Consider the following 20202-nt stretch of genomic DNA (forward strand, 5'->3'; position numbering starts at 1 on the left):
AGATTGACAGAACGTGCAAAATGGCTAAGCAAGAATTGCTAGAGGACAAATGTAAGCATTAGAAGCATATATCACTAAGGGTCAGATAGATGCTCCCTACAGGAAAATTAAAGAGAGATTTGGAGAAAAGAGAACCACCAGTATGAGTATAAAGAGCTCAGATGGAAAACCACTCCGAAGCAAAGAAGGGAAAGCTGAAAGGTGGAAAGAGTATATAGAGGGTCTATAGAAGGGAGATGTGCTGGAGGGTAGTTTTAAGGAAATGGAAGAGGACATTTAGAGAAAAATGGAAAACCTGGTAGAAGCTGACCTCGGGGTGGATCAATTCGGATTCTGGAGAAATGTAGCAACATGTGAGGCAATACTGATGCTACACCTTCTCATAGAAGATAGGTTAAGGAAAGGCAAACCTACATTTATAGAATTTTAGACTTAGAGAAAGCTTTTGACAATGTTGACTAGAATGCTATCTTTCAAATTCTAAATGTGGCAGGGGTAAAATATTTACAATTTGTACAGAAACCAGATGGCAGTTATAAGAGTTGAGGGACATGAAAGGGAAGCAGTGGTTGGTAAGGGAGTGAGACAGGGTGGTAGCCTGTCTCTGATGTTATTCAATCTGTATACTGAGCAAGCAGTACAGGAAAGAAAAGAAAAATTTGGAGTAGGAATTAAAGTCCAGGGATAAGAAATAAAAACCTTGAGGTTTGCTAATGACATCATAATTCTGTCACAGACAGAAAAGGACTTCAAAGAGCAGTTGAACGGAATGGACAGTGCCTTGAAAACAGGATATAAGACTGAAAACAATGAAATGGAAGCTTCAGAAGAAGAGCAAAGGGGTGCAGTGCATTTCCTGAAAATGTAGTGCATGGAATGACAATTCATTGAAGAATTTCATAAATGTATGGAAATCATTTCACTTCTGTTGCAAGGGTCAAGGCATGGCACAAATGAATCTGTGAAGGATGGATGTCGTTGGCTGATGTTGCACAGTCTGGAATGCCACAATGCAATACTAATGCCATTGTCCAGAATCTGGAGGCTGTCATTATTCAAGACCAGTGAGTTGTAGCCCTGCCACAGAGTGAAGATTGAGCATCAGAAATTTTCACGCCATCATTAATGACAGATTGAAATTTCAAAAGTTTGCACTCAATGGCTGCCCTTGAGTCTTCAACCAGCACAGTAAGCATATTGAATGAAACTCTCTCTTCAACATATGCAGCAGTATGCCAAGGAAGGGAATGAGTTCCTGTCATGAGGGATACGTGGAGACAAGACATGGTTTTATCATTTTGAACTCGAATCCAAATGATCAAGTCTCCAGTGGAAGATGTAGGATCCCCACCACACAAAATGTGATACACTCCCAGCTCTTCTTTTGAAGCCTTCATTTCACTGTTTCTAGCATGACTGAGTGCAGTGGACAGTAAACACTTGTGCATAGTTGCTCAGTCATCTTGTGGCTGAGCACCCATGTCCCACAAGAGAAATGTTTACAATCTCTGCACTCTTACAGGAACCATACCGTTCTTTGCAGACAATATCATTAAAATCCTTTTAGTGGTTTTCATTTTATGGCCTCTGGTTCTTATCTTTTTGAATGTACCTCATACAAATGGTTCACATCCAAGCTTCAGAATAAGTAGATACATAAACCAATACAAGAAGAATGTACACTTAGGAACAATACATTTATTTTTACTACTATATTGGTGAAAAATGTAAAATCCAATCCATTCTGGAAATGTGGAACAGTTCTCTGAACAGTATTTGAAAAGCTTCTTACAGTATTTTATTCATATGCTACCATAAAGACTTTATATGCACATATTAACTTTCCACCATTGTCCTTTACTATACTAACCCAGTAATCATACTGATTATACTTCATTTCCAAGCATACATTCACAATTTCCCTGTTAAATACTTCCATTAATTGTTCTAGTTTGAATGTGAAAGTAGAAAATAAAGAGAAAAATGAAGGTACTTGACATATCTTCCATTAACTTTTTATTCCTCCTTCATTTTCCCAATTTAAAAATTTCAAAACTTCCTCTAGGTCTGCTGAGAATCAGTTAGCTGGTATAGAATCATCATGCCTGACTCCTCTTTAAATTTTGAATTTCCTGCTATCTGGATGAAGCCTAATGGACACTTTAGCATTAATGAGTTAAAGGTCATCCTAAAAGTAAAGAATATTTGTTTTGTCCAGATATTTTTATTCAAGATAATGAAAGAAAATATATTTTGATATCTTAGCTATTTTTCTACATAGATGCATCCAAAATTTAAACATTTGCCATGGTGTTTCACAAACTATCCAATACTTTCTGCATACTCAATTACCACGAAGTTTTTGAACTGATCACTAATGTCCTCTTCAGTTCATTGTCATATCTGTAGCACTTTCCATCCAAAAAATATTTCATTTTAGGGAAAAGATGCTTATCACAGGGGACCAGATTGGGGATATAAGAAAGGTGTTGAAAATTTTCTTATTTAAACTGCCAAAGCAAATCCTTCACCAATGCAGCAGAATACAGGCAAATGTTATTATCAAGAAGTACAATACCTCTGGACAACAATCCATGCAGTTTGTTTTGAATGTAGCAGCATTTTTGGTCTCTGCTCTGGGCAAAAGTCAGTCAGTAGGACACCCATTTGATACTATTTGGCTTTTCTTGGTATTTGGATTCATGAGTTATGCCATCACCTTCATACCAAGTCAGAAAAGTTGACGCAGCTCATATTTGTTGTTTTTTGTGTTCATCTGTCAGAAATTGAGAAACCTACCTTGCATACACATCTCTATAGCGCAAATCACCATTAACAACTTGATAAACAATTGATCATGAAATTTCATGAAAGCACAAGTCTTGTCCTTGTCAGGCACAGCTGGAAGTCAGCCTATCACTCAACAACATGAATATTCATTCACCTGCTGTTAAATGTGATGCACCATTTTAGAACTGAAGCTTCACTTATCATATTTCCATTAAATTCAATTATTGGTCTGTAAATTTTGATAGGGTGGACTTTTTCATTCAGAAACCATATTGGAATATCATTAATTTTGTCACATATTTCAAAATCAAACAAGTAAACAGTCAATGACCATTCCTGCTTGTTAACATCATATTGGCACTAATGATTAGGAAGGTCTGTGGCTTGGTGGTCAGGATGGAAGTGGAATTGTGTGGCTCATAAGCTCAAAATGGTCTTTATCTTTTGAATGATCCTTGTATACCATCCAGTAAACCAGCCTGAAGCAATATGTTGTGTCCAGGGCTGTTACTACAGTTTTTGCTGAAACTGACTAAAAAGCTTTCTTAGATTTTTTTTAGATCATACACTGAGGGGAAATGCATGCTCATTATGTTGTTCTGTAATTTCTTCATAATTTGAATATGATCCACTGGGCTGTGATTAATTGTAAAGCCAACTTGTTTCTTTGATTGATTGAAAATTGATATTTTTTCTGCTCAGTTGGTAAAGATATTATTGATGTATATCACAGAAAAGAAGGTAGTAAGTCTATAGTTCTTTTTTACTTGTTAGTCTCCTTTCTTGTGAAGCATAACAGTTACAACAACGTTCTCATCTACATCTACATAGCCTGGATAGCTGTCACTAAGAGAACAGCGTGTGATAGGCAAGATTGTATGTTCGTGTCCCAATCCAAAGTTTTAATTTGCCAGAAAATTTCAATTTCATGAGGGGTTTATTTTATTTTATTTCATTTTATTTATTTATTTATTATTTTTTGTGCCTCCTCCAGCTCTAATAATTTCCATTGAAATACCATCATCATTTACAGTTTAGCTTGCAGGCTATCATGCCTGCAGCTTCCAATAAGTAATCTCCAATCTTCAAATTTGCACATGGTTTGCAATTTTTATATTTTATGCATGTATGTAACTTTCAAATAATCCTACTGCTAATACTAAATAACTAATTCAGAAGTTTCATTTTTGTGACACAGTTTTGTTTCCACTACTACTTTTGGTGAACTAAAAATTGTCATATTTCAGCCCGGAATGTTATCTGGTGCGATGTCGGAGCTGATGACATTACTTTGCGAGCCAGGAGGACGACGAGAGTCCAGCTGCAGTAGTGGTACTGGCAGTGTACTGGAGATGGAAGTAGAGCTTCACCGAACCCGTGAATCACTCGAAAAGACAGAGCGCCAGCTGCAAGAGCGTACTGAAGAGCTGCGGAAACGAACCGATGAGGTGCTACAACTCAAGAGTAAAGTATGTATGGCAGTTACACTGGTTAAAAATTAAAGTATGTCTATGTTGTCAAAAATGATTTTCAGTTACTGGTACTAAAATAATTCAGATCATTCTAAGACAATGATAACAAACTTGACATCCAAAATGTTCTATAATGAATCCACTGCACACTAATTAAATATCTTTGTTTTTCAAGACTGTGACTGACTACACCTGATGTGAGCAGAAGTCTGCTAGAGAGAGTGATGGGGGTAAGGAGAAGGCATCCGGTGGGGATGGGTTGGCGTAGCAGCGAGGTAGGGATGAGGGAAGATGCTGTACTGCTTATGGAGCTGTGCAGGGACATGGTGGAGACAGGATGGGCCACTAGGAAGTTGTGCGGGTGGGAGGTAGGGAGGGGGAGCAGAAGTTGGAGGGAGAAGGGAGAGTGGAGGGGAGGGGAGAGGAATAGAGAAGGGGGAAAGACTAGTATGTAGGTGCATTGGTAAGATGGAAGGCGTGTGTAGTTTTCGTGTGGGGGAAGGTTGGTGGAGGACAGGGAGTAAGAAAGGTTGGATGCCACGGTGGTTACTGGAACAAAGAATGTGTTGTAGAGACAATTCCCACCTGTATTATACCTACCAACATTAGCTTTTCTGAGCTGTGTAAGAGGGAACACTCTCTACAACATATACTCATTTCTGTAACCCTCTTGGCCTCAACCTTCGCTAGCCCCTGTCCCATATCCCATACCCTGCTCCCATTCCACACATGACTTCTATCAGACCAATGCATCTACAGTCTTTCCTCCTCTCCTCTCTCCATCCTCCCCCCCCCCCCCCACACACACACACATACACACACAGCCTTCCTAACTCTGCACCTAGAATCCTGTTCCGTCCCCACAATTTCCCCACATGCTTCCATAAGCAGCACAGCTTCTTCCTCCATCCCTATCCTGCTATCCTTCCCATCCAAGCCGCCTCCTCACCCCCACACTCACTCCAACAGGTTGCTGCTCACGTCAGACACAGTTGCAGTCAGGCGCCAGGACCTGGAGACAGTGACTGCATGTGTGTGAGAGAGAGTTTTCCTTGTGTGAATGAATGTGTGTGGTTTCTCTATTTCAAAGGACTTTTTCATTCAAAAGCTCAAATGTTTACCAGTCTTTTTCATTGCCCCTGTCTGCATTCAATGACTTCTCTATGTGATGAGTAGCAATCTATACTTTTCACATTGTTATTTCCCCTCCTCACTTTGTTCCAGTACCTCTTCATTAGCTACCTGCCTACCAATCTAATCTTCAGCATTTCCTGTAGTACTGCATTTCAAAAGCTATTCTCTTCTTGTTTGTAATATTATGTCCCACATTTACTTTCCATACAGGGCTGCACTTCATCTTTTCCTGCTGTGGCCAGTCTGCATTTTATATCTTCTCTGCTGCCATTTTTTATTTTTCTGCACAAACAGGAAAGCTCATTACTACTTTTAGTGTTTCATTTCCTAACTCTGTTCCCTGAGCATTGCCTTATTGAATTCAAGTTCACTCCACTATCCTTGTTTCTCTTGTACTGTTGTTAATTTTTTCAAGACACTAGCAGTTCTATTAAACTTCTATCTCTGACATATCTACAGTAAATTGTAATGTTTGTTTTTATTTCTTCTCTCTGAACCAAAGTTCATTTTACAAATTCATCTTAGTTTTCTGTACAAATGGAACTACCATCTGGCTTCTGTACAAGGTTTGGTCCCTGAGAAACTCACAATTCTAAAGGGTGTACTGTACTCCAGCCAGCATTGTTTGATTTGATTTGATTTATTTCATCTCATAACATACTATATTCAGATCATATGATCTGTTGTACTGGAGACATGTCAGTATATAATTTTAGGGATTTAGTTAACAGAAAAACAACAATAAGTATAATTATCAAAAAATTTTCTAGCAGTACAATACTTTTACATTTTTGTACAAAAAAATTTTTATTTACAGAGATGTTAGTTGCGCTGTTTAAATTATCACCTCATCATTCATAAACTCCTCCACTGAATAACAACATTTTTCCACCAAGAGTTCATGTAATTTTTTCTTTAGATGACCAATTTCCATGCTCAGAATATCACAGCCCTTTAACTTATTGTATATTTTTATGCTAATGTATTGAGGAGTCATAGAATATAGCTTTAATCGGTGTGGAGGGAGCATAAAATTTTGTTTTTGCCTAGTTGTGTAAGTGTGCTTGAAGTGAAATTCTTTGAAAATTTCAGGTTTACTGTACATAAAAATTAGAATTTCAAAAATGTATAGTGACAGGACAGATAAATATATTTAGTTTTTTAAACAATGGGAGACATAAGGTTCTTGGATGTGCAGCACACATCTTCCTAATGATTCTTTTTTGAAGTTTTAATATCTGTACCATATAACTTGAATTACCCCAAAAAATGACAGATTCAGAGTAACTATGGTACACAATTTTTTGGCTGTCCATGTCTATTACACCATGTAATATTTCCATTGCAAAAGAAAGGCTATTTAGTTTGTTAACTAAATATTCTGAGTGTGCCTGCCAGCTTAGGTTTTTGTCCAAGTTTAGTCCTAAGAATTTCACTATGCTTGCTGGTTCTATCTTCTCATTTTTATGTAGGACATAGGTCTCACTTGGTTTAGATCATTTTGTTTTGAACTGGGTGAGTTGTGTTTTTTTAATGTTTAGTTTCGGAACATTTAATTGAAACCAGGCTTCCAGAGAATCCAAAGTATTTACAACACAGTCAGTGATTTCTGCAGAGCTATTTTTTTCAGTCAGCACTGAAGCGTCATCTGCAAATAGGACTGACTTTGCATTGATGATCAATGGTAAAGGGTTGTTAGAAGCTTTCTCTAAATGTACAAAAGCTATAAAACTATATTTGTCTTTCTTCAAACTATCTTCTGAGATAAGTGTTGCCTCATATATTACCACATTTCAACAAAACTGAAACTGATTCTCTTTTAACTCAGCTTCTACCTGTTCAATCTAGCCTTCTGCAACCATTGCTTATGAAACTGATAGTTCAGTAATATATCTTTGTGCTTTGGCATTAATACTATTTCATTCTTTTTGAAGCCTGAGGGTATTTCATTTGTCTCATATATCCTGCAGACCAGGTTGGAACAATTTTGGCATGATTGGTTCTCTCAAGAATCTTAATATAATTGAGGAAAAGTTGCCTACTAAAGGTACTGTGTCAAATTATTATCAGAGTATCATATCTCTTGCTCACCTTTACCCACTTTCTCTTTCCTTCACGTAATACTGTCTTAGGGTTGCTTCCACTTCTATACGCGCTATTGCCTTCTATATGCACTATTGACCATTAAAACTGCCACATCGGGAAGGAAACAAGTACCAAAACACTAATTATTGCAATTATACAGCAATGCAGGAAGAACACATGTTTAAATTTGTAGCTGATTTGGGGTAGACAGTGTGAGAAACTTAGAACACAGAGCTGCCACTGTCTCAGCAATGCACCAAGTTGATCTCAGCTTTCTTGCATACTATTGCTCAACATAGCTTCTATCTTCTCCAAAGATTTTTTCCAATTTTCTTGTACACAACATGCTTCTACAGCCTGGTCATGTTCCACTTTCTACAAGTTTCATTTTTTAGATGTCTTTATTTCCTTTTGCCACTTCACTTGCTGCATTTTTATGTTCTCCCCTTCTTCCATGAACCATGAATCTGCCACATTAGGTTGGCTTGCATGCCCCAACAATATAGATAGCTGTGTTTTAGGTGCAACTGCATCTGAGTGGTATATGTGGCAGCCAGACTAACAATAGTACACAGCCTGTGATTTCACATGGTACAGAGAAATTCTCTTTCACAAAAAATGAAATGTATGTATATCTGAACTAACACTCACTCTCTCTCTCTCTCTCTCTCTCTCTCTCTCTCTCTCTCACACACACACACACACACAGAGATAGAGAGAGAGAGACAATGAGTATGTTTGATGAAAAATGGGGAGTAGTGACTGAATCAGAATGTGCTTCAAAACAGAGTGATCAGTATTTTTTTCTTAATGTAACATCTATTTCATAGACACCAACATTGCTTTTTTGTACAATTTAATATAATACCCAGTGCCATATAACACCATCCAATGTTTATGTGTCCTTGAACAGTTTACTAAAAATACAGATTTATTGACAATTTGACTGAAGCATGTTAATATTTCACATCTGTTAATTTTCATATTTTTCAGCATTATCAAATAAGTTTAGTCTGTGAGTAAACTGAAGTGTGAGCAGGCAAGTCTCCACTCTCTCTACCCAGCCACATCACAAGGAGCAACTACAGGTTGCTTCACTATCTTATACTGGCCCTAAATGTGTTAACAATAAACAGAATAGAGAAATTAGTAACTAGTGTAACTAATGCAAGAAACACATGTTAACAAAATCTATATAAACTACCATACAATGGACTGCTATGCTAGACAGCAAAGTGATTCTTAGTCATCCTGTATGGCAGGCAGGTGAGGTGCTCTTCTGTGAAAGGCCACTTTCTCTCATCACAAGTGTGGCTCGCTCTTCAGTTTACCAACATGCTGTATCTGAAACCTTAATTTTGACACTAGCATAGTGGATGCATTTTCATAAGAAAATGTATTGAGGAAATAAATTAAACTCTGTTGCAGCTTAGTGTCTGTGAAGCAGAACTGCTAGCAGCAAAAGAGGAACGTGATCAGGCCAGACTTGATATGCAAAATACACACCTGGCACGTGATGAAATTATAAATAAGGCATGGCAAGTACGTGATGGTGCAGTTGCACGTAAGAATGCCACTGAGGTGGAACTGGCCCGCACTCGCATCGATGTGATGCAGGTTAACAGTCAACTCTTGGAAGCCATTCAGCAGAAAGTGGAACTCAGCCAACAACTTGAGCAGTGGCAGGTAAGTATTATATATCAACAAAGCAAAACCCTGTGCGCCACACATAATATCTTTCCCTATCAGCTTCCAATTCTCTTTTGGTTCAAAGATGTATTTCTTTATGCTGTGATTTCTTTGCTATTGTAATTAATCTATTCAGCGCCAATATCAAGCTGACTTCTAACTTGTCTGTGTCAAATGGTTCTCTGAGGCCTTGTAAATTTGAGCTAACATGATGATGTAGGTAACGGTGAAGATCACATTACACTGAAACGTTCATGTCAGTGTCACACCACTATTAGTATACAATCCACTATTTTCAACATGAGTGAATTATTACGAGACGAAAGTGAATGAACAATAAATTAGAAATAAAATTTTAATATTCTCCTAGACAGTGCATTTAACATATTCAGGTACTCAATCTCACAGACAATGGAGGTCGAAATGAGAGATTCTATATCAATATTTGGAAAAATTGCAAATTCGAAAATGAATCCTAACTTGGAGATTGTGTGGAACAGTGTACCAGTCACTGCAGAAGGACGATTTATGTGTAGGCATTTGCAGCATCCAGTTTTGTGAGACCGAAAAGGTGAACACTGATCAGATGAAGTGGAAATACAACAGGGAGAACCTATCAACCACGCAACATCGATTGGGACGATATCATGATGTTACTGAGTTCATATGGGGCAGAATAACTGGCCCCCAGGAAATATGTTTGCACCCCATGAAACCCCAGCACATACTATGCGTTTTGGTATAACAGTGACACACGTGAACCAGTGGATAGAGAGCAATATAAAACAATGAGGGGATACTGAACCATCCAATGTCATATCATTTCATAGAAAGTGTTGCTACTACACTGACACCTTGCAGTAGGTGTGGACCTGTAGCGGCTTACAGTTTGACACAGTCTTCTGCAGCTGGCATTAGTGACATGTTCGCTATAGGGTCAGCCCAGACACTATAAACACGTAAGATTGCAGTGGACACACAAATTCCATGCAGACATAATGATTGGCAAGCTGGATTGAGTGCTTATGACCACCTGCTTCTACAAAGGTAAGTCAAATAGGAACAAAAATCTTGTTTAAGAGTGTCTATGTTTGGCAGAACTGGGCTGACACTCCTAGAAAGCTTTGAAGACAGGGGGATGAGAGGGAGGGGGGAGAGCAGAGCTGACCCTTCAACATTCCCTGCATTGCAGAATGAGTAATTACAAAATTTCTTGCTGGTAAATGAGCTCAAGTAAGCAACGGACATTTTTCAGAGACTTCTTACACGGTCTGTGCACTGTCAAGTAGCTGTGTGTTGGCATAAAGAGCTCAAGGAAGGGTGAAAATGAGTAGAAAATCAGGAGCACAATTGCTGCTCTCAGCCCAGCATAACAGACAAAAACATTCCCACAGTCCAAGATGTTCTTGAAGAAGATCGATGGATGAGTGTATCTGAAATTGAGGAATAGGTTGGAATAAGTTGGGGGAGCTATCAAGCAATGATCACAAATGTTCTAAAGTTTGTAATGTTTGCATCAGATGGTCCCCTCACCTTTTGACTGCAGATCAGAAGTTGAGAAGTTTGCAGGTCTATCAGTGGCTCACAGCAAGTTTTGTGAAATAGTATGACGTATTTTTGATTTGAGATCATCACCTGAGGCAAAACATGGTACACCACTAGTAAAGGGGAGTCAGCCCCAATGAAAGCCGAGGCTCAACTGTCAGCTGACAAGGCTGTCTTAACTGTTTCCTTCAACTGGCAAGGTTTTGAGTTTTTGCACCAGTGAGGCACAACAAGTGCTTCTTATTACTGTGAGCTGTTGAGCCAGACGAGGGCTGCATATTGCCACAAAAGACAAGACCAGCCGATGTGAGAGGCCACACTCTTACAAATTCCAGGCTCTTTACTGCAACTCTGAAGGTCTCAAAACTTGAAGAAATGTAGTGCTTCATCATCCTCCCTAATGCCTGGACCTATCACCCTGTGATTTTCATATGATTGGGCTGCTTAAAGAAGTACTAGGAGGACAATGATTTGAAGGTGGTGAAGGTGTTGGGGGATTTGTGTGAAATTGGCTCCTGATGCAACCAGATTCAGTCTACAAGGGTGGGATTTAAAAATAAAAAATAAAAAAAAAAATAAAAATAAAAACCTTCCTTCTTACTGAGAAAAATATATTTCTAAAGGAGATAACTACAGAAAAATTATTTTTGCCTTTTATTTTTTAATAAATAATTTTGTTTGTTTAAATAAAATCCTATTTATATTCGGTTTATCCGCATACTTTTCCTTCAGTGATGGGGTGCATGGATGTTATATTCTACCATTCTGACAATCTGCAGTGCTGATTAGCATGCCCACACCTTTCTTCAAGAAATATATTTGGCATAGTTCATTGGCATGGTATTCCAATAGTCACTGTCAATGCTTCATGTTCTCTTATACAAGCCATTGAGAAGGGGATGTAACAATATTTTGGAAAGGATAGTTGCTACTCACCTCATAGCAGAGATGCTGAGTCGCAGATAGCCACAACAAAAAGACTGACACAAAATAAAACAAAAAGGCCTTTGTAAAAAACCACACACACACACACACACACACACACACACACACACACACACACACACAATGCTGCATTCTACGTGTGTGTGACAACTAACAAGCTGTCTGTCCACATGAATGGCCACCAAAAAACTATGGCCGAGACACAGCTGGACCACCCTGTTGCTAAGCATGCTGCCCAACATGACATTCTTCATTTCAATGACTGCTTCACAGCATGTGCCATATGGATCCTTCCCATCAACACCAACTTTACTGAACTGCACAGGTGGGAACTCTCCCTGCAATATATCCTATGTTCCTGTAACCCTCCTGACTTTGTTAGTCATTTTACTCACCCATCCAGCCCCTTCCCTGTCCCCATTCCAGCACTACACACCCCTCTATTCCAGCAATGCACCCAGTCTTTTTACTTCTCTCCTTTCCTGTTAACCCTCCTCCCCCCCCCCCTCCACCCCCCACCCTGTCTCTCTCACCTGCCCTCATACCTGCCTTCCGTCTAACCTCCTGACTGCACCTAGCTGCCTTACTCTCTCTACACCTCACCCCTGCAAACCCCCAGCAGCACTTCACCATCTCCCACTGCTACCCTGCTTTCTCTTCTCCTCCCCACCGCAGCCTCATTACCCCCACCCAGTTGCATCTCCCACCACACACTGCTGCTGCTGCTGCTGCTCATAGTCTGGCTTCAGCTGCCAGAGACTGTGGTCATGTATGTGTGAGTTGCATTTGTGTGTGTGTGTGGGGGCGGGGGGGGGGGGGGGGGTCTATTTTTGACAAAGGCCTTGTTGGCTGAAGGCTTATTTTGTGTCAGTCTTTTTGTTGTGGCTGTCTGCGACTCACCACCCGCACAATATGGTGAGTAGCAACTATCCCTTTCATAATACTGTTACATTCCATCCTGGATTTTCCATGTAGAAGGGAATTACACAGAAACATATTCATACCTTCTTTGATTTCATGCCATGATATTCAGGAGCCCAAGAAGATAATAATTCTCAAAGTTGAAGATCATACACATTTCCATTATCCTAAGAATTTCATGTTTTCATTTGTCGTATTAAGTTAATTTCAGTCATATGTATCATCCTTGCTTTTGCAACTTCCTCAAACTATAATGTCTTTCCTGAAGTTTGATTTGTCCCAGCATATAACTAGAGTTAGAGCCAGCACCTGCAAACTAAGCTGGGAGTGGATTTGTGTGGTACTGCCGTTTGGTAGCGCGTTTTATGAGCGATGTAACAATTTAATTGTAAAATGTAAACTTTCACGGCTGGAATTGTCACAGTTTATAAAACATCCCAGGTTATTATGCCATGGTTGAAGAGATTTCACTTTAAAACCCGATTTTGAGGGAGGATCTTAGGTTTGTTGAATGTCCGATTCACACTCTGGGTTGCTACTGTCTACAGCAAAATTCCGTTTCTGTTGGCTCCCATGCAATGGTATGACATCACATGTTATGAATACATGAGTGCAATTGGCTGCTGCCAACTGCGGTTGTCCACTATTATCATCATCCCATGGTGGAAGACTGGTACACATTTATTTCAGCACCAGAATCCAAATTTCATTCAATTTCATGCCCTTGTCCTTCCAATTGAAATTCCTGGGTGTTTCACAATCTCTATGGCCTCTCTCTATAGCCTTTCGTGGTATGCAGCAATTGCCCTTGTGCTCTTCGAGTAATTTTTTGACAGTTCTTTTTGTAGTAGCCACATACACCTCCCCACAACTACATGGAATCCTATAAATTCCAGCTTTTTCCAGCGGTTGGTGAGCATCCTTGGCCAATTTTAGGTGATCTTGTATCTTTCGTGTGGGTGTAAATTATCGTGATCTCCCACTTTTTCAAGATTTTTCCAATGCAGTCACTCTTGTCTTTAATGAATGGCAGGAAAACATTTTATTTCACCAGCACTTTGAGCATCACTATGATTTCTATGTGGTGGTCTTAATACTCTTTCCACATGAGCAAACGAATAATCATTCTTGAGCAAGACATTGTTGATATGTTTTAATTCTGCGTCAAGCAGCTCTGGTTCACACATTGTCCTTGCTCTGTCTGTCAGCATTTTTATTATGCCTCGCTTTTGTTGTGGGTGGTGGTTTGAATCCCAGTGTAAGTAATGGTATGTGTGTGTGGGTTTTTGGTAAACATGTGGCCCAAGCTACCATCTTCTTTCTTGAAAACTAGCACATCAAGAAAATTTAATCTTTCACCTCTTTTACCTGCTTCATCCCCCTTGATAAACTGAGTCTTCAAAATGATCCAGTTCACGTTTTTGTGAAAACAATCCATTTCTTCCCTGTCATGCTGCCACAAAACAAACATATCACCCACATAATGGAACCAAATATTCAGTTTCTTGTTCGTAGTTTCCAATGCCTGCTCCTTGAATTTTTCCATAAAGAAGTTCACTATAACTGGGCTTAAGGAGCCCCTCATAGTGACACCATCCATCTGTTCATAGAACGCTTCATTCCATTTGAAATACATGGTTGTGAGGCAATATTTAAACAGTTTGACCATGGCATAATAGCCCAGAATATTTTATTAATTGTAAAAATTTAAGGTTTGCTGATGACACTGTAATTCTGTCAGAGACAGTAAAGGGCCTGGAAGAGCAATTGAATGGAACGGACAGTGTCTTGAAAGGAGGATATAAGATGAACATCAACAAAAGCAAAACTAGGATAATGGAATGTAGTCAGATCAGGTGATGCTGAGGAAATTAGATTAGGAAATGAGGCACTTAAAGTAGTAGATGAATTTTGCTATTTGGGGAGAAAAATAACTGGTGATGGTTAAAGTAAAGAGGATATAAAATGTAGACTGGCAATGGCAAGGAAAGCGTTTCTGGAGAATAGAAATTTGTTAACATTGAATATAGAATTAAGTGTCAGCAAGCCTTTCCTCAAAGTATTTGTATGGAGTGTAGCCATGTATGGAAGTGAAATATGGACAATAAATAGTTTAGACCAGAAGAGAATAGAAGCTTTTGAAATGTGGTGCTACAGAAGAATGCTGAAGATTAAATGGGTAGATCACGTAACTAATGAGGAGGTACTGAATACAATTTGGGAGAAGAGGAGTTTGTGGCACAACTTGACTAGAAGAAGGGATCAGTTTCTAGGACATGTGCTGAGGCATCAAGGGATCACCAATTTAGTATTGGAGGGCAGCATAGAGGGTAAAAATCATAGTGGAAGACCAAGAGCTGAATACACTAAACAGATTCAGAAGGATGTAGGTCGCAGTAGTTACTTGGAGATTAAGAAGCTTGCGCAGGATAGAGTAGCATGGAGCACTGCATCAAGCCAGTTTCTGGTCTGAAGACTATGACAACAATAACAACAAAAATTTATTTGCAAACTTTTTATAACTATGCATGCACATTGCAGATGAGAAACTGGTGTTACACTGTACTAAGTACTTCTGTGAAAACAGAGCCCAAGAATGCAGCAGTTAAGATGCTGGAACTGCAAGTGATATGGTATTCCAGCTATAAATCTCTTCCCACTGTAGACCTAGCATGATTTGGATTTTTATGGGACATACTGTGGTTGGATTCATATTTTCAGTGACATATATGATGAGTTTGACTTTAATGAGGGACTTATGCCATGAACATTGGACTGTTTTTATATTGTTAATTTTAAATTCAGGTTATCTGATGCAGACAGCTTATAAAAAAAAGTCACCTATTATACAAACATTAATGAGTAATGATGCCCTGAGTTGCTGTGTTTAGGAAGAGGGGGTATCACAACAATATAAAAAAAAATAGAAACAATTCTGGTTTCTTATACTTTTCCATGTGAAAATAATAGATTATTACACTTTCATTAAAGTAATTTTAGGTGCAAGGTTAGCACGAAAAAACTTGTCATTGGCATGATCATCTTTCCACTTACAATAAATACATTGACTGCAAAAAATTTATGGGAACTGGTTACTGTGACTTCTGTAGAAAAAAAATTTAGAAAAAGCAAATAAACTACATTTGGACAACCAATTACTGAAAATTCTAATTCTCATGTTTTTCTGTTTACAGATGGATATGCAAGCATTACTTGATGAACAGATGAAACATAAGTTAACAAACCAAGCTAACACTAGTGATTATGAAAGTAGCAGTTCTAGTAGTGCCAGTTCATCTAGCAAGAAGCGAGCACCCTCTCGTCGTCTCTTTGGTCTGTTCCAGCGATGAGACAGATTAAAGATTATCCTACTGAATATGTCCAATGCAGCAAGCATGAAATTTGAGCACCAACCGTGGTATAATTAACTGTTGTATGTATTTATATAGTTTATTGGCAAGTGAATAAAAATACAGAAATGATCTCAAAAACCACAGCATCAGAAAATAAAACTGTTTCTATTTAACATGGAAAGTCAAAATCTCCCCATTGTACATAAACCAAAATCTTACTTACTTGTTGTTGATTGGATTTAGATTGTATAGATGTCGTTGATAACAAAAAGTTTACCATGTATCAAAAGGTTCCACTTTTATTTTTAAGCTGAAACATTTTACGAACACTACTGTACCATATAAATTATTTTTGTACATGATGTAATAATATGTATTTAATAATGTTATCTGTGTGCAATAGGCAGAATTAGTGTGTATATCAAATTATCTAGCATAGAATTATGCTAGTTTATGTAAATAAATTAATTTTAATTCACTTTTTCTTGAAATTGTTTTAAATCACATTTTAGATTTGAAGGTATGCAATCAAAGAAATGCAGTTTGAATGTGGCTTACAGCCATTAGATTCTAACTAAAATGCATTGAGTACAAAAAATTGTGAAAAATTTAATATAATCTGGATTCTTAAAATCCTAGATTATTAAAGTACCACAAGTGCAATTACTATAACTTTGTTAAGTACGCAAAAATCTTATTAAACTGTTTTATTAAATTTCTCATTTGTACATGTTTATGACTATTACATGAACTGTATGTGCACAATCAGAGCATTTATCCCAAATAATTACCTTAAATATTTAACATGGAAAAGATTTAATACATTTACAAATTAAACTTGGCTAAAGAGTCCCATTTACAACCTGGAAAAATTGATACCTCATTGAATTATGTTGCAAATGAAAAGTACCTACAACTATTAACACTTCTGCTAGTTTTTAACTAATGTCACAATTCTATTGAACAGAGGGGATACAAGCCAGCTGCTAATACTTTGATTTTTATGGATGTAAGAAGCAATAAAATATGACAAAAATTGTCATCTTACTATGACCATAAGATAATAGTTCAACATTTGGGCTTCATTTTGGTTACTTTCATGCCAGATTAAACAACATATTGGTATTAACAAATTATTGATGAGAGGAATGCACATTCTCTGTAATCATCCTTTGGCCTGTCAGAGTTACTGCTGACTCCTGAGGTCAGAAAGTTTCATTCAAAAGCAGACTATAACCTTAAATACTTTTGCTGTCTGCATGACTCACAACCACTGCAGCCCTCAACAAGCTCATCATAAAGTAAAATTTACTATATTCCTATTAGTATTACATGCAAGTTAGCTTTTGCACTAAGTGCAACACTTTCAACAATGCTCTGAAAGACAACTCAGGTTTATGATAGAAGTTGAGCCCAATTGACAGGATACAGAAATTATTACTTAATTAAATTAGTAACTAGTATTTAACCTAAGGAAAGAGCTGCAAATGGTCGCTTGCATTTGAGCAGTATGTTGTACAGTTAAAGTGATAGCATTAGTTAATCAAAAGGAACACAAGACAGTTTAAGTACCCTGAGTCGTATTTTAGGATCCACCAAGATACACCAAGTTTGAAATTACTAGAATTTGACTTGACTTGAATTTCAAATGGTTGGCAGTAGGCAATAACTCATCTGTATCACCACTGCAGTTGAAATTTTTGCACATGAGCTCATTTCCACATGTTAGAATATGCATGTAGCATTCTAACTGCCAAATGACATACTCCAGATATTTATTCTTAATTGTCAACATATTGAAAAAAAATTACATTGATCTTCACAACAATTACACTCACTGGGACAGACAAATCAATTGAGCTTCACAAAGACTGTGCATGTGGTCTCTACCAAATCATCTCAAATACCCTCTGTCATCACATGTATTTATTTATTTATTTGTTTATTTATTTAGCATCTTATGATGTACATTTGTGGAGTAAGTCCGAGTATATATTTACATTGTCAGTTTTCCAATAAAATACATTACTTTTACTGATTCTAACTATAGTTTTGGTAAGATAACTAATAAATTTTAGCCACAACATTTCTGGAAATTAACATCATAGTTACAAAATTTTAGATACTGTAAACTGAACAGATTTTGTGAGGCATACATAATCTATGTACCTAAATTACAGAACATTTTATTGCAAGTATTCTATTCAGTGGGTCCATCTTCCATTACTGAAAAGATTATACAGACTGAAACTTCCTGGCAGATTAAAACGGTGTGCCAGACTGAGACTCGAACTCGGGACCTTTGCCTTTCGTGGGCAAGTGCTCTATCAACTGAGCTACCCAAGCACGACTCACGCCCCGTCCTCACAGCTTTAATTCCGCCAGTACCTCGTCTCCTACCTTCCAAACTTCACAGAAGCTCTGCTGTGAAACTTGCAGAACTAGCACTCCTGGAAGAAAGGATATTGCGGAGACATGGCTTAGCCCAACACACTTTTCTGGGGCACACCCAAAGTTACTTCTACATCTGACGATAACTCTCCATCCAAGATAATATGCTGCATCCTCCCTAGCAAACGTCTTCAATTCAATCACAAATTTCACTTGATACCCCATATGATCATACTTTTTACAATAAGCATATGTTTGGTATTTGGTACTTTTTGGAAATTAAGAAATACAGTATCTGGCTGAGTGCCTTGATCTGAAGCTTTCAGTATGTCATGAGAGAAAAGTGCGAGCTGTGTTTCACATGATTATTGTTTCCAAAATCCAAGCTGGTTGGCCCTGAGGGGTCATTCTGTGCAACATACCTGATTATGTTTGAGTTCAGAATAAGTTGTAAGATTCTACAACAAATTAATGTCAAGGGTATTGGACAGTAGTTTTGTGGATCACTTCTATGACCTTTCTTGTAGGCGGGTGTGACCTGTGCCTTTTTCCAAGAACTGGGAACAGTTTTTTGTTTGAGATATCTATGATATAGTTAGAAGAAGGGATAACTCAGCTGCAAATACAGTATAGAATCTGACAGGGATTCAATCAGGCCCTGGAGCTTTGTTCAACTTTAACAATTTCATTTGTTTCTCAGTGCCACTGAGGCTGATACTTGTTTCATTCCTCTTTTCAGTGGCACAAGGATTGAATTAGGCAAATTTTCCTGGGTTTTCCTTTGTAAAGGAACATTTGAAAATTGAGTTAAGCATTTCAAACTTTTTTTTTTACCCTCAGTTTCGGTTTCTGTCTCATTTGCTAGGGACTGAAGACTAACTTTGGTGCCACTAACAGCCTTTACATATGGCAAGAATTTCTTTAGGTTCTGTGAAAGATAATTTGACAATATTCTGCTATAGTAGTCACTGAAGGCATCACACATTGCTCTCTTGACATCCAAATGCATTCCATTCAGCATGTGTCTATCTATACACCTAAAATTTGTTTTGCACCTATGTTTCAAGTTCCTCATTGAAATATGATACTTTTAATTTTTTATCTGCTTTGCTGAACATATTTAGCTGTACTTTGGTAATCATTGTTGCCATGTTCATGTCATGGTCACAGATACCAGTTTCGTGTGGACATCCTCAGACACGTCAGGTCTGTTTGTTGCCATTAGATCAAATAAGTGTCCATCATGAGTGGGGTTCCTGTCTATCTGTTCTAGTTAGTTTTCAGAGAAGGCATTTAGTAAAGTTTCACAGGATGTTTTATCATGCCCACCACTAACAAGATTTTAATTTTCCCAATTAATTGTTGGATGTTTACAGTCTCCACTGAAGATTGCAGCATGATTGGGGAACTTATGTACACGTGAACCAAGGTTTTCTCTTAAAGTTTTCAGTTACATCAGGAGATGAGTCTGGTGGGTGATAGAAGGCTCCAATTATTATTTTATGCCTAGCCCTGATACTGAGTCTTGCCTGCACAATCTCACATGCAGTTTTAATTTCTATCTAGGTGGATTTGAGTTTCTTGTCTACTGCAACAAATACACCACCTCCATTTCCTACTTGCCTATCCTTTCAATAAACATTTAAATTTTTCCCAAAAATCTCACTGCTATCAATTTCAGGTTTCAACTAGCTTTCTGTACCTAATGTTATATGAACTTAACTGCTTCACTGTACTCCTGTGAGCACCCCACAAACAGTCAGCTACCTACCTTTGGTGTGTAGTGCACACATGAGTCATTTAGGGGAACCCTGCAGCTCTCAACACTATGGCGAAAGTCCAGGAAGTCACAGCCGAACTTGCCACAGAGCCTTCGA

At 38.0% G+C, this 20202-nt stretch overlaps 1 protein-coding gene across 1 annotated transcript in view; it reads left to right on the plus strand.

The window, feature by feature from the left end:
• LOC126203749 (bicaudal D-related protein homolog) overlaps window positions 1-16587 on the plus strand; it is a 618301-nt gene extending 601714 nt beyond the window's left edge. Inside the window, exons 7-9 of the mRNA XM_049938117.1 lie at window positions 4038-4259; window positions 8910-9167; window positions 15776-16587. Of these exons, the coding sequence (XP_049794074.1) occupies window positions 4038-4259; window positions 8910-9167; window positions 15776-15931 (636 nt within the window). The 3' untranslated portion in view covers window positions 15932-16587. The remainder of the gene's footprint in view (window positions 1-4037; window positions 4260-8909; window positions 9168-15775) is intronic.
• The last annotated feature ends 3615 nt before the right edge of the window (window positions 16588-20202 follow it).

The sequence above is a fragment of the Schistocerca nitens genome, chromosome 9, assembly GCF_023898315.1.
Source record: "Schistocerca nitens isolate TAMUIC-IGC-003100 chromosome 9, iqSchNite1.1, whole genome shotgun sequence".
NCBI classification, from domain to species: domain Eukaryota; kingdom Metazoa; phylum Arthropoda; class Insecta; order Orthoptera; family Acrididae; genus Schistocerca; species Schistocerca nitens.